At 54.8% G+C, this 11,640-nt stretch overlaps 2 protein-coding genes across 2 annotated transcripts; one reads left to right on the top strand and one right to left on the bottom strand.

The window, feature by feature from the left end:
• Positions 1–797: 797 nt before the first annotated feature.
• ERAS (ES cell expressed Ras) lies at positions 798–4,468 on the top strand. The gene is made up of 2 exons (XM_027091471.1): positions 798–1,435; positions 3,680–4,468. Exons 1-2 carry the CDS (start codon positions 1,303–1,305, stop codon positions 4,423–4,425), a joined length of 879 nt encoding a protein of 292 aa, XP_026947272.1. The 5' UTR covers positions 798–1,302; the 3' UTR covers positions 4,426–4,468.
• Positions 4,469–5,650: 1,182 nt separating this feature from the next.
• PCSK1N (proprotein convertase subtilisin/kexin type 1 inhibitor) lies at positions 5,651–11,226 on the bottom strand. The gene is made up of 3 exons (XM_027091317.1): positions 11,013–11,226; positions 6,367–6,839; positions 5,651–5,979 (listed from the first exon to the last, which is right to left on the bottom strand). The coding sequence occupies exons 1-3, from the start codon at positions 11,124–11,126 to the stop codon at positions 5,787–5,789; spliced, it is 780 nt and encodes a 259-aa protein (XP_026947118.1). The 5' UTR covers positions 11,127–11,226; the 3' UTR covers positions 5,651–5,786.
• Positions 11,227–11,640: the final 414 nt, after the last annotated feature.

Below are 11,640 nucleotides of genomic sequence, written 5' to 3' on the forward strand. Positions count from 1 at the left end.
CTGCTCAAGGGACTCCATCTACTCTGCTCCAGAAGGCAAGAGGAGCAGCTCAGTGACCCCAAGAGGGGGCTGATATAAAGATGATACTTTGGAGGGGAGGGGGATCAACTGGCAGGTATGGCGGGGTTGCATATGTAATAAAGTACAAGCTATTACAAAACTTGGAGAAAGCTTTTAATCTTGAGTGGGTAAAGAAGCTCACCCTCCTGGCCAACAGGGCTGATGAGTAATGAAGGAATGAGGGTGTGGGTCTTTATCAGGTCAACCCCCTGCTCATCCAAAAACTAACTGGAAATAGAGCAAGCAGCTTGGCTGGCTCCATAAGAGATTAAATGGTGGGAATCTGTGAGAAAATGAGCTCCTGCCTTAGAAATAGGAGCCTCACAGCCAGTCCCAGCTACACCCTGGGCTGGGAAGGCAAGAAAACTATCATGAAGTGTCTTCATTAGGCCTCCGTGTCTTCATCTGTCTTTGTCTTGATTGGGGGTTGGGGGGTCCAGGTTTAACATACTTGGATTTGGTCGTCATGGGTAGCTTCCTGGGGGAAGGAGTGTCTACCACTGACCAAGGGTGGGGAATTGTGGGATAATTTTAGGGTTTTATTTCTCCCACATAATGAGAATTGCTTCGGCAACTCAAAGGAGTCTGGGCTGAGGTTTCCTGGACTTTTCTTCCTGGCCACCCTCTGACCCCAAGATGACCACCAGAGCCCCACCCAATCAAGAAGAGGAGAATGGGACGGGGAAGGGTCAGCTCAGTCATCCATTTTGAAGGAGCATTGTGGTTGCCCCTGCCCTCACAACTCCTGCTTACATTTTATTGGTCAGAATTGTGTCACATGACTGCCATAGCTGCAAGGGAGTCTACAAAATGGTGTAGCTTGGAACACGTCCATCTCAAATCAGGTTCTTTCTGCCTTTACAAAATAACCCCTCCTCTGCAACTCTCTCCCTCCAGGACCGGACGCAACTCTCTCCCACGCTACCAAAAAGCCCACTTAAGGCAGCACAAGCTCCAGGGCCTTAGGCCCTCACAAAACATTTGGCAAAGTCTGGACGTTCAGGTCAAAAATCTGACACACCCCCCACGCAGTAAAAACACAAAATCACGTCCCAGGTGGGGATAAGGTAAGGAAGAGGTGCAGCAGGATGCACGGGGCACACAGCGGGGGTCAGCGCTCACAGCGCACCCCAAGAAGACCTCCTTTGCGCACACTTGCCTGGCGGGCAGTGACCCAGCACTCACCCCGGGGCGGGGGACAGGGGTGAGCCGGCGGAGGGGTCCAAGGGCGGCTGGCTGCGCATGCGCACTCCCTCCCCGCCCATCCCCACCTCGCCCCATACCCCCAGCTGGGACCAACGTCTCATTCCCTGTCAGTCCTGTCAGAGCAGCAGAGGGTTCGGGTCCCAGCGCCACCGGCCTTCCCGGGACACAGGTGAGCCGGGCCGCCCAGGCCCCCCAGCACCGACCTGAGAGGTCCTTCCACTTAGGGCTGTGGGGGTATGGCCGAGGTCGGGTGTTGGGGACCCTCCCCTGTCTCCTCCCATCCTCAGGGGCCAGCAACCCTGGACCGCCTTTGTAAGGACGGGCCTGGGTGAGGGTGTGGGCGCCGAGCGGGGAGCCGGGAGCTGAGCGGGGTGGTCCAGGCCGAGCACGGGGTCACGGCTTTGGGATGAAACTGGGGGTCCCCCCTCCCAGCCCCACGCTGGCCAGCCACCCAGGCTTAGGGGATACGTGTATGGGGCCCGGGCCAGCCTGGAATGAGGTGGGGCTGTGCTTGGGGGGGCGCCCCCTGCTCCCCTCAGGTCAGGGAGGTGACACAAAGGAAGGCGTACGGGTGTGGGGGAGAGGCCCCCGACAGTACTCCACTGGCACTTGGCACTGCGCTGCTTCCGTATTCCCGTGTCGCCCTGCCATGGGCTGTGTGACCTCGGGCCAGTCACCGCGGCTCACTTCCCCGAGCCTCACGGCTCCTTGTTGACGAAGCGGCCATGGCACCGTCGGCCTAGCGCCCCGCCAGGTGTCGGGAGGTCGGCCGGCGCTCCGCTGCCAGTGTCCGGTGCTCTCGGTGTCAGCCCCAGCGACCCCCCGCCCAGAGCGAGGGCCCCCTCACCAGGCCCTGCCTCGGGTGACGGCACCCACCTCTCCAGTCGCCTGGACTCCCTCCCCTTCTTCCCAGTCCCTCAGCAAATCTTGTCAGGCCTGCCTTCGGAACATCTCTGAATCCCGCCCGGCTTGTCCAGATCCCCCACTGCTGGCCCGCACTACTGCCCTGGCCTCCTTGCTGCCCCCCTCCCCTCAGCTCTGTCCTCTGCTTACATCTCCTCATCATGGCCCCCTTCTTCCTGGGCGAGCACATTCCACAACTCTTTTCAGGGATCCTCTCTGGGCTGAGGGCCCCACAGCTAGATACCCACCTGGGACCTAGCCCCCCAGCCCTGACCCCCGGATCCCAAACTCCACAGAACTCCCCCTCCACCCCTACCCCCTGTGGATCCCTCAAACCCACCACCTGCCCCCCAGCTGCCACTGTCCCAGGGCTTCCTGGGATACTTGGGGCCGCAGCCATTATGATGCATTTCCTGAGGCCACACACCGAACCAAGACCAGGATGTGTATTGAATGGGTTAATGGTGACTTAGTATTAATAGTGAACGCTAATTGAGTACCTGCTGTGTGCCCATCCTCTTCTAACTACATGGTAATTTACTTGCTTATCTTGTTTATTGTCTCTTTCTCGCTTTCAGAATCTAACCCTCCCAAGGGCAGGGACTTTATTTTGTTCTCAGCCATATCCCCGCCCCCCACCCCACCCCCCATCCCCGCACCCATCACAATGCCTGGCACGCAGGAATGTCCTCGAATTAATGAATGAAAATTAAATTATAATAGAAATACCTAACATTAACCAAGCACCTTCTGCCTGCTTATCACCTATTGCTGAAACATTTTTTACTGATTTATCTTTGTTGTTGTCTGTCTTCCTGACTAGAATGTCACGTTCATGAGGGCCAGGGGTTTCTTAATCTGTTTTTTCCCCACCTCTTTGTCCTTGCCCCACAGTAGGTTCTCAACAGCTGTATGTTGAATGAGTAATAAAGACTAAATTCCAATGACAATGGCTAACAGACCTCATCATTTGCTTACCTATTTGGTTTATTGTCTCCATCTTTTAAAACGTAAACTCCTGGGGGCAGGAATGTTGCTCGGCACAAACTATGACTAGCAGTGTGCCAGGTTGGGGTCCAATGGTGACACAATCCGAAACCAAAACCGACGAAATCCCTGCCCTCCCTCCGGAATGGGGAGGGACTGCTAATGGGCAGGGGGTGTCTTTTCCGGGTGACTGGAAATGTTCTAAAATTAGACTATGGCGATGGTCACACAACTCTGTGAATGTACTAAAAAACATTGAATTGTACACTTTAGCTAGGTTAACTTTACGGTATATAAATTAATTAAGCTGTTTTTAAAATCTCACAGCGTTTATGTTGTAAAAGGGAGTGAGAGAGAATAAACAACATAAATAATGTATTATAGTATATTAGGTGATTAGCACACACTAGGCACTCAATAAATGTTGATTCGATGACACCCAACTGTCCCCTTGCCCCTAAATGGTCTCACCTAACCTCCAAACCCCCCACCCCCATTGTCTTTCTTCTCTTTCCACCTGCAGGGCCTGCTGTCCACATCTCTTCCCTGAGCTGCCCACTTGGGGCCATGGCGCTGCCAACAAAGCCTAGCATGATTGATCTGGGCCTGGGCACCTGGAGCCCTAGCTCCCAGGAGCAGAGCCACAGGGCTCGGGCACCCTCCAGGGGTGTTGGCAAGCAGCTGCCTGAGTACAAGGCCGTGGTAGTGGGCGCGAGTGGCGTGGGAAAGAGCGCGCTGACCATCCAGCTGAACCACCAGTGCTTCGTGGAAGACCACGACCCTACCATCCAGGATTCCTACTGGAAGGAGATGGCCCTGGACCACGGAGGCTGCATTCTGAATGTGCTGGACACGGCGGGGCAGGCCACTCATCGGGCCCTGCGTGACCAGTGTGTGGCGATTGGGGATGGTGTGCTGGGTGTCTTCGCCCTCGATGACCCCTCGTCTCTAGCCCAGCTGCAGCAGATGCGGGCCACCTGGGGCCCGCACCACACCCAGCCCCTCGTCCTTGTGGGCAACAAGTGTGACCTTGTGACCACCACCGGAGATGCTCGTGCTGCTGCTGCAGCCCTCGCAAAGAGCTGGGGGGCCCCTTTTGTGGAGACCTCAGCCAAGACACGCCAAGGTGTGGAGGAGGCCTTTTCCCTGCTCATCCATGAGATCCAAAGAGTCCGGGAGGCCATGGCAAAGGAGGCCATGGCAGGGCCAGGTGGGGATAAAGGCCGGCACCAGAAGGCCATGTGCCGCTGTGGCTGCTCCGTGGCCTGAAGTTCTTGGTCTAGAAAAGTGGACCCTCCCCCAGACCAGGGTGGTGGTTCCTTCACTTGAGACCCGCCCCCCCGCCCGCCCCCCCCACCCCGCTCCCCGACCCCAGCAACTAGCTGTGTGGGACACTGTCGGTGTACTGGGGATAGATGGACCCTTCTCCTGGGGAGGTTTTCTTTTGGTGATGGGCTTTTTGGCAATGTGGGGCCGTAGCGTTGGTTATATATTATGTCAAGTTGATTTTGTGCAAAATTAAATAGTGTTCTTAGGTTTCAAACCTGCCTCCATGCCAAGTGTTATGTGGGTGGGAATGAGACTGGGGAGAATGTTACTTGAATTGTGAGAATTATTTCATTCAAGAAATGTGGGGGAGACCCCTGTGTACCAGGCCCTGCTTTGGGTACAAAAGATATAGAGGCAAGCAAGACACTAAAAACCCCTGCACTTGTAGATATAACATAAGGCTATGTATTAAAGGCAGGCAAAGGAATAGAGTGACAGGGAGGTCAAGGAAAGCCTTACTGAGTAGGTGACATTTGGGCAAAAACTTGTGGATAACTAGGGACAGAGGGAATAGCCAGTGCACAGGCCATGACCACAAACCAGTTACCACGCCAACTCCCAATACCTTCAGGGCTGGGGTAAGAGTACAGATAGAGTGGCTTCTATACTATATAACTAAACATTACATATCAAACTAACAAATACATCCTATGCTCCTACCTTGACTAATACACTTTCTCAAGGCCCAGAGAGTTCCATGCCAGGAGGTGATGGTGTTGGGAGGGCTGACCCCTGGCCGGGAGTGGCAGCCCACTCTGTTTCTCTTCCTGCTGGTAGCCCCTCCCCATATCAGGAGGCAGGAGCTCATGTGTGCAAGTGGCCGTGCCAGCACCGCCCAAGCTCTACTCACATGCCGCACAAACAGCCACCCCTTGACCACCACTTGGTCCCCAGGAGGATGGACCCCCCAGAAGATGCCGCTGAAAGTGGCTTCAAAGCCTTCTGGGCTCCCCATTCCCAAGCGAGGCCTAGAAACGGCACAGAATCTGGGTGGGCACTGCCATTGTCCATATGGATATCTCCCCAGTGAGGAGAAGCGAAGACTGAGGCAGGGGTTGTCTCAAAAGTGCAGGATGGAGGGCAGGGGCCCCTTTTCCCTCGTCTGAGGGCAGCAATCTCCACCCAGTCCACCGTCCCCCTAGACACTGCCACTCAAACAAGCACATAGTTGCTTCAGATCATATTTATTGTGGGGTCAGGGGTGGGGATCTTGGGGTTCCAGGGCAGCAACAGTGGCTGTCGGGGTGTCAGGGGCGGGGCGGTCCTGGGCCGCCGGAGTACGCGCAGGATCCAGGCGGTGCTCAGGGCAGGAGGCGGCGCGCTGGGGCCTGGGGTGCGGGGGTCTCCAGACGCTTTACGCGCAGCAGGGCCCCCAGCACGCCCTCAGGGGGGACCTCAGGGCCCAGGTCCTGGTCAGCGGCTCGGCGGAGGCGACGCGGGGCAGCCACAGCTTCGGGGTCTGCGCTTCCCGCGAGGATCCGCCCCAACAAATACCTGCAGGGGAGCAGAGCGGAATGCAGTGAGGACGTGTCCGTGCGTCAACGCCCCGGCCCTAGGACCTGGACAGCGCCGCTACCCCGGACCGCCTGGGGACCTGGCAGCCTCCTCCCACCCAGGCATCCCACTGCTTCCTGGAGACAGATGTCTCCGCCTTCCATCCCTGAAACTATAGTTTCCCCCCCTCCCATTCGGACGAAGGAAGCCGGCCAGGCATCTCTGCCTCCACACCCTAGGTCCAGGACTAGAAAATTCCCTCCCAGGCTTCCAGGACCTAGGTGTTCGCACCTCCATCCCGTGAAGCAGGCCCCCGCCGCTCCTCGCCCTCCTCCTCCCGGGATATAGGCGCCCTCCCCCGCCCCGACCACCCCTTGTGGGGGGGACCTCAGCAGCTCCGGATCCAGGTCCGGCGTCTCGTCGCCGGCGTCCTCGGCATCTGGGCCCGTGGGGCCGTCGTCGTAGACTGGGGGCCGGGGTCTGAGTGCCGGGGCGGGGGCAGGGGCGGGAACAAGCTGGGCTGCGAGGGCGGCGGGGTCCAGGCGGGCGCGGAGCAGGGCTCGGGCGAGCTGCGCGGCTGGCGCGTCGGGGTCGTCCTCCAGGCCCAGCGCCGGGTCGTTGGTGCGGGGTGCGCCCCAGACGCGCAGCAGCTGCGCCAGGGCGCGCGCTTGCTGATCCTCAGCCTCTTGCGCCTCAGCCCGCGCCCGCTCCTGCCGTTCGGCCTCCAGCAGGTGCGCCAGCGCCCGCGCCAGCTCCTGCACAGCCCCCGCCGCCTCTCCTCGAGTCGCTGCCCGCCGGAAGCGGCGGGGAGCGCTGGCCTCAGCCTTGGGCGGAGAGGCTGCGCCCAGGCTGCGGGGCTCCTGCGGGAAGACAGGTGGGGAGCGAGAGGTCGTCAGCGCCCGTCAGGCCAGGGACCCCCAATCCGGGGGACTCCGTGGATCTCAAATATCCGTAGATGCCAACATGCCAGCAAAGGCGCTGTGGCCCCTCAAATATGAGTAGACACCCCTAAGGTCAATGGAGACCCCCAAATATCTCTGGACACTCTTAGGACCACCAAAGACCCCTAGATTCACCAGCCCTAACGATTTCCTAGTGACTCAGAACTTGCCCCAGGGCTGTTGAAGACCAGGGTTTTTTTTTTTTTTTTTTTCCGGTACGCGGGCCTCTCACTGTTGTGGCCTCTCCCGTTGCGGAGCACAGGCTCCGGACGCGCAGGCTCAGCGGCCATGGCTCACGGGCCCAGCCGCTCCGCGGCATGTGGGATCCTCCCGGACCGGGGCACGAACCCATGTCCCCTGCATCGGCAGGCGGACGCTCAACCGCTGCGCCAGCAGGGAAGCCCAAGACCAGGGTTTTTTTGTTTGTTTGTTTGTTTCATAGGAGTAGCGATGGTAGATATGACAGCTATGGATTTTTCTATATCAATGCTGTGGACAACAGGAACCTGTATTTGCATTTTATAGATTCCAATTGTCCACTTGTTTTACCCAAAAGGTAGCAGACTGTTCTGCACCTTGCTTTTTGGAATCTATATTTAGATCAGTACCTTAAGAGCATCCTTTCTCTCTTCCTTCCTTTCTTCTGTATTGATTCTCTTTTGTATGGATGTATAATAGTTTATTTAACCACCCCAATTGATGAACATTTAGGGTGTTTCCAATCTTTTGCTATTCTCATAAATAATGTTGGGATGAATAACCGTGTCCATATATCATTTGGCATGTGTGCAAGTCTATCTGTAAAATAAATTACCCAGTGACTAATTTTCAGTTCAGGCAGTTTTGAAACAATTTCAATAAGTTTAAAGAAATAAAAGACTATCAAAAGTATGAGAGAGAGGGCTTCCCTGGTGGCGCAGTGGTTGAGAGTCCGCCTGCCAATGCAGGGGACACGGGTTCGTGCCCTGGTCCCGGAAGATCCCACATGCGGCGGAGCGGCTGGGCCCTTGAGCCATGGCAGCTGAGCCTGCGCGTCCGGAGCCTGTGCCCCGCAACGGGAGAGGCCACAACAGTGAGAGGCCCGCGTACCGCAAAAAAAAAAAAAAAAAGTATGAGAGAGGAACTAATGACCATTAAAATAACCACGAAGATTTGAAAAAGAAACATCTAGAACATCTAGAAAAACACTTTTAATGAAATCAAAAATTAAATGGGCAAGTTAAACCGCAGATTCGATTGCAGCGGAAGGAATAGGATTGAACAGAGCTTGGAAAAAGATCCACACACACTGACACTTGCTACGACAGAGGAGACACTGCAGAGCAGTGGGGACAGGACCAACTCCTTCAATAAACTGTGCAGGAAGAACAAGTGATCCAAATTTGGGAACAATGGAAAGGAAAAGACAAATAAACTTAACTACATTCAAATTAAGGATTTCTTTTTATCCCAAGACATCCTGAAAAGAACGAAAAGTAAAACCAGAGTGGGAGAAGATGCTTGTAGCACAGTCAATAAAGGATTAATGTCCAATAAACAGAGAATGCCTAAAAAGCAGTAGGAGAAAAGCAAACTAATATAAAAATAGGCAAAATTGATGATCAAGTATTTCACAAAAGAGGAACCAAAAACAGTTACTAGGGCTTCCCTGGTGACGCAGTGGTTGAGAATCTGCCTGCCAATGCAGGGGACACGGGTTCGAGCCCTGGTCTGGGAGTATCCCACATGCCGCGGAGCAACTGGGCCTGTGAGCCACAACTACTGAGCCTGCGCATCTGGAGCCTGTGCTCCGCAACAAGAGAGGCCGCGATAGTGAGAGGCCCACGCACCGCGATGAAGAGTGGCCCCTGCTCACCGCAACTAGCGAAAGCCCTCGCACAGAAACGAAGACCCAACACAGCCAAAAATAAATAAATAAATTTTAAAGGAAAAAAAACAAAAAAAGTTACTAAACAAATGAAAAATAGTGAACCTCATTAGTAATCAGGAAAAATGCAAATTAAAACACCAGTGAGATACACTATGCAGAATACGTCCAAAAGATTGCCAAAATTAAAGTCTGATAATGTCAAATGTTGACATGGATATAGAAAAAATGGAAGCTCTTATACATTGCTGCTGGGAACTCAATTGTTAAGATAACTTTGAGGAACAATTTGGCAATGTCTTAAAAGATGCACATATCCTACGCCCCACTCCTGGGTGTTACACCTCAGACTAGCTTTTGCACATATACTGCTGGACACAAGTGTATGAAGAACTACAGCAGCACTGTTTGTAATAACATAAAAGTGAAGGGAGGGAAAAAAAAGAAAGAAAAGCTGGAAACAACCCAAATGTTGTTGCTGACGTATTGAGAATGTATCTATAAACCATGATATACTCATGGGATAAAATATTATGCAGCATGGGCTTCCCTGGTGGCGCAGTGGTTGAGAGTCCGCCTGCCGATGCAGGGGACACGGGCTCGTGCCCTGGTCCGGGAAGATCCCACATGCCGCAGAGCGGCTGGGCCCGTGAGCCATGGCCACTGAGCCTGCGTGTCCGGAGCCTGTGCTCCGCAATGGGAGAGGCCACAACAGTGAGAGGCCTGCGTACCGCAAAAAAAAAAAAAAAATGCAGCAATAAAAATAAATGAATTATAGCCACATACTTCAATGCGATGAATCTCACAACCAATGTAGAGGAAAAAAAAAAAAGCAAGTTACAGAATTCCACTGCAGACTGCCTGCGACTACTAGACACCCTGATGACTTCCTAGTGACCTCTAGTGACTACCAGGAGCCACACACCCAGTATGATTCCATTTCTGTGAGGAAAAACTAGACAAGATATTGTTTAGCGATACATACATATGTGATAAGCTGCAAACAAAAGTAAGGGATCAATTAACAGAAAATACAGGATAATTATGGAGGAGAGGGGCTGCCTTAGAGAGAGGCACCCAGGGGCTTCTAACGATTGGTCATGCTCGATTTCTTAAGCTGAGTAATGGGTACACAAGAGGGTTATCATTATTTCTCACATTGTATATACATATGTTTAAATGTATTATGTCATATATAAAAATATTTAATTAAGAAAAACACCATCCTTGACACAGACAGCCTTGAACTCTTCATGAAGAGGATGTACTCCAAGTGCCCTTGATGCCCACCACCCCTCAGACACCCCGGGGAATCACACACAGTCATGGCCTCACACACACTCATTTGGACTGACAGGCCTTGAGATGTCACATATGCAACTCAACACTGCCACATCCACACGCAAGGAACTGCACATGTTCATGCACACTGATGCTCACGCGGTTACAATCGCCAAGCCATCCAGATGCAAGAACAAGCACCACCCTTAAAGACATAACGCAGCACAGAAAGAGACATCATGGCTCCTCTCCCCACAATGACACAGCTCCACAAAGAAGCAGGGAGGAACAGCCTCGTGAACACACATACAAAATCCTAGTCACTCAGTTCAACAGAACCAAAATGGGATATGCACTCAGGGGTGCAAAGACCACTCTCTCCCAAACAAAAACAAGATCACACAGACACACAGAAAGACACGCCCATAAGTCACGCCATTACCATAGAATTCACAAGCACAGAGTGTCACTGAGAAAAGTCACACGCAGAAGCATCACACACTGCACACCCAGACCCACACTGGCACCTTTGTATGGACGCTCGGAAGCCCTTACATGAAAAGACGCACACAGGGAGAGCACACCCTCACGTCCCTATCATCACATCATGCGCACACAAACCATGCGCACACAAACCGATGCCCCTGCCTTAAATCGCGCTAGTCCCATGGACAGCGCCACAGGCGGCGGGCGGGCCGAGCCCAGGCGGACCAGCAGAGTGCGGTGGCCCGACTAGCCCCGCACACTGCCACCCGCACACCCAAGAGACCAACCCCGGCATGGCCTGGGTACAGACTGGCGTCTGGACCCCCGGCCACCCGGGCCAATCTCTCCGCACGTCCCGGGAGCAGGACCAGCGAGAAGAGGAGCCAGAGGCCGGGCACCGACCCTCGCTGGCAGCATCCTCCACCCCACCGCCACCCCGCGCCCGACCCGCGTCGCACCTTTACCGGCCTTGCGCAGAGCGCGGGGGGCGGCTCGAGTAAGCCCAAAAGCAGCAGCACCAAAAGGCCGACGCCCCCGGCCCGCGGCCCGCGGAGCAGCGGCGACCCCGCCATGCTGCCCCAGCGAGCCGGGCTCCGGACGGGCGGACTGGCTGGCAAGTGCGCAGCGCCTGGGCTAGCGGGACACGGATGCGGTGCTCTGCGGCTGCGCACGCCGGGGAACCCTGCCCACCCCCTCCCGCCACCCTACGCAGGCGCAGCCTAGGAGCTCCCGCAGCCCCTCCATCCCGCCCGTTGCCATGGAGATGCCCAAGGGGCAAGGTGGCGAGCTGGAGACTGCGATGGCGGTTACCATGGCGGTCGGAGGGCAGTTGCCAGGGCAACAGACCTTGCTGTCGCCTCAGCAGACAGGCAGGAAAAAATGACGCAGTGGAGGGGAATGAGGGTCTGGTGTTCGCCTCTCCCTCCTTGGGGAGAAGATATATGACTTTGTTCATTGGATAAACAGTTACGGATGCCCTATGGACCAGGGCCTTTACAGGGTGATGAGTTCATTCCAGGTGATGTGACCATACATAGGTCAGTTCACCATTCTAATGTGCAGCCCCTTACCTGCATAAAGGGGTTA

Source organism: Aethalodelphis obliquidens, unplaced genomic scaffold (assembly GCF_003676395.1).
Source record: "Aethalodelphis obliquidens isolate GAN/ISIS:26980383/991018 unplaced genomic scaffold, ASM367639v1 scaffold71, whole genome shotgun sequence".
Taxonomy (NCBI): domain Eukaryota; kingdom Metazoa; phylum Chordata; class Mammalia; order Artiodactyla; family Delphinidae; genus Aethalodelphis; species Aethalodelphis obliquidens.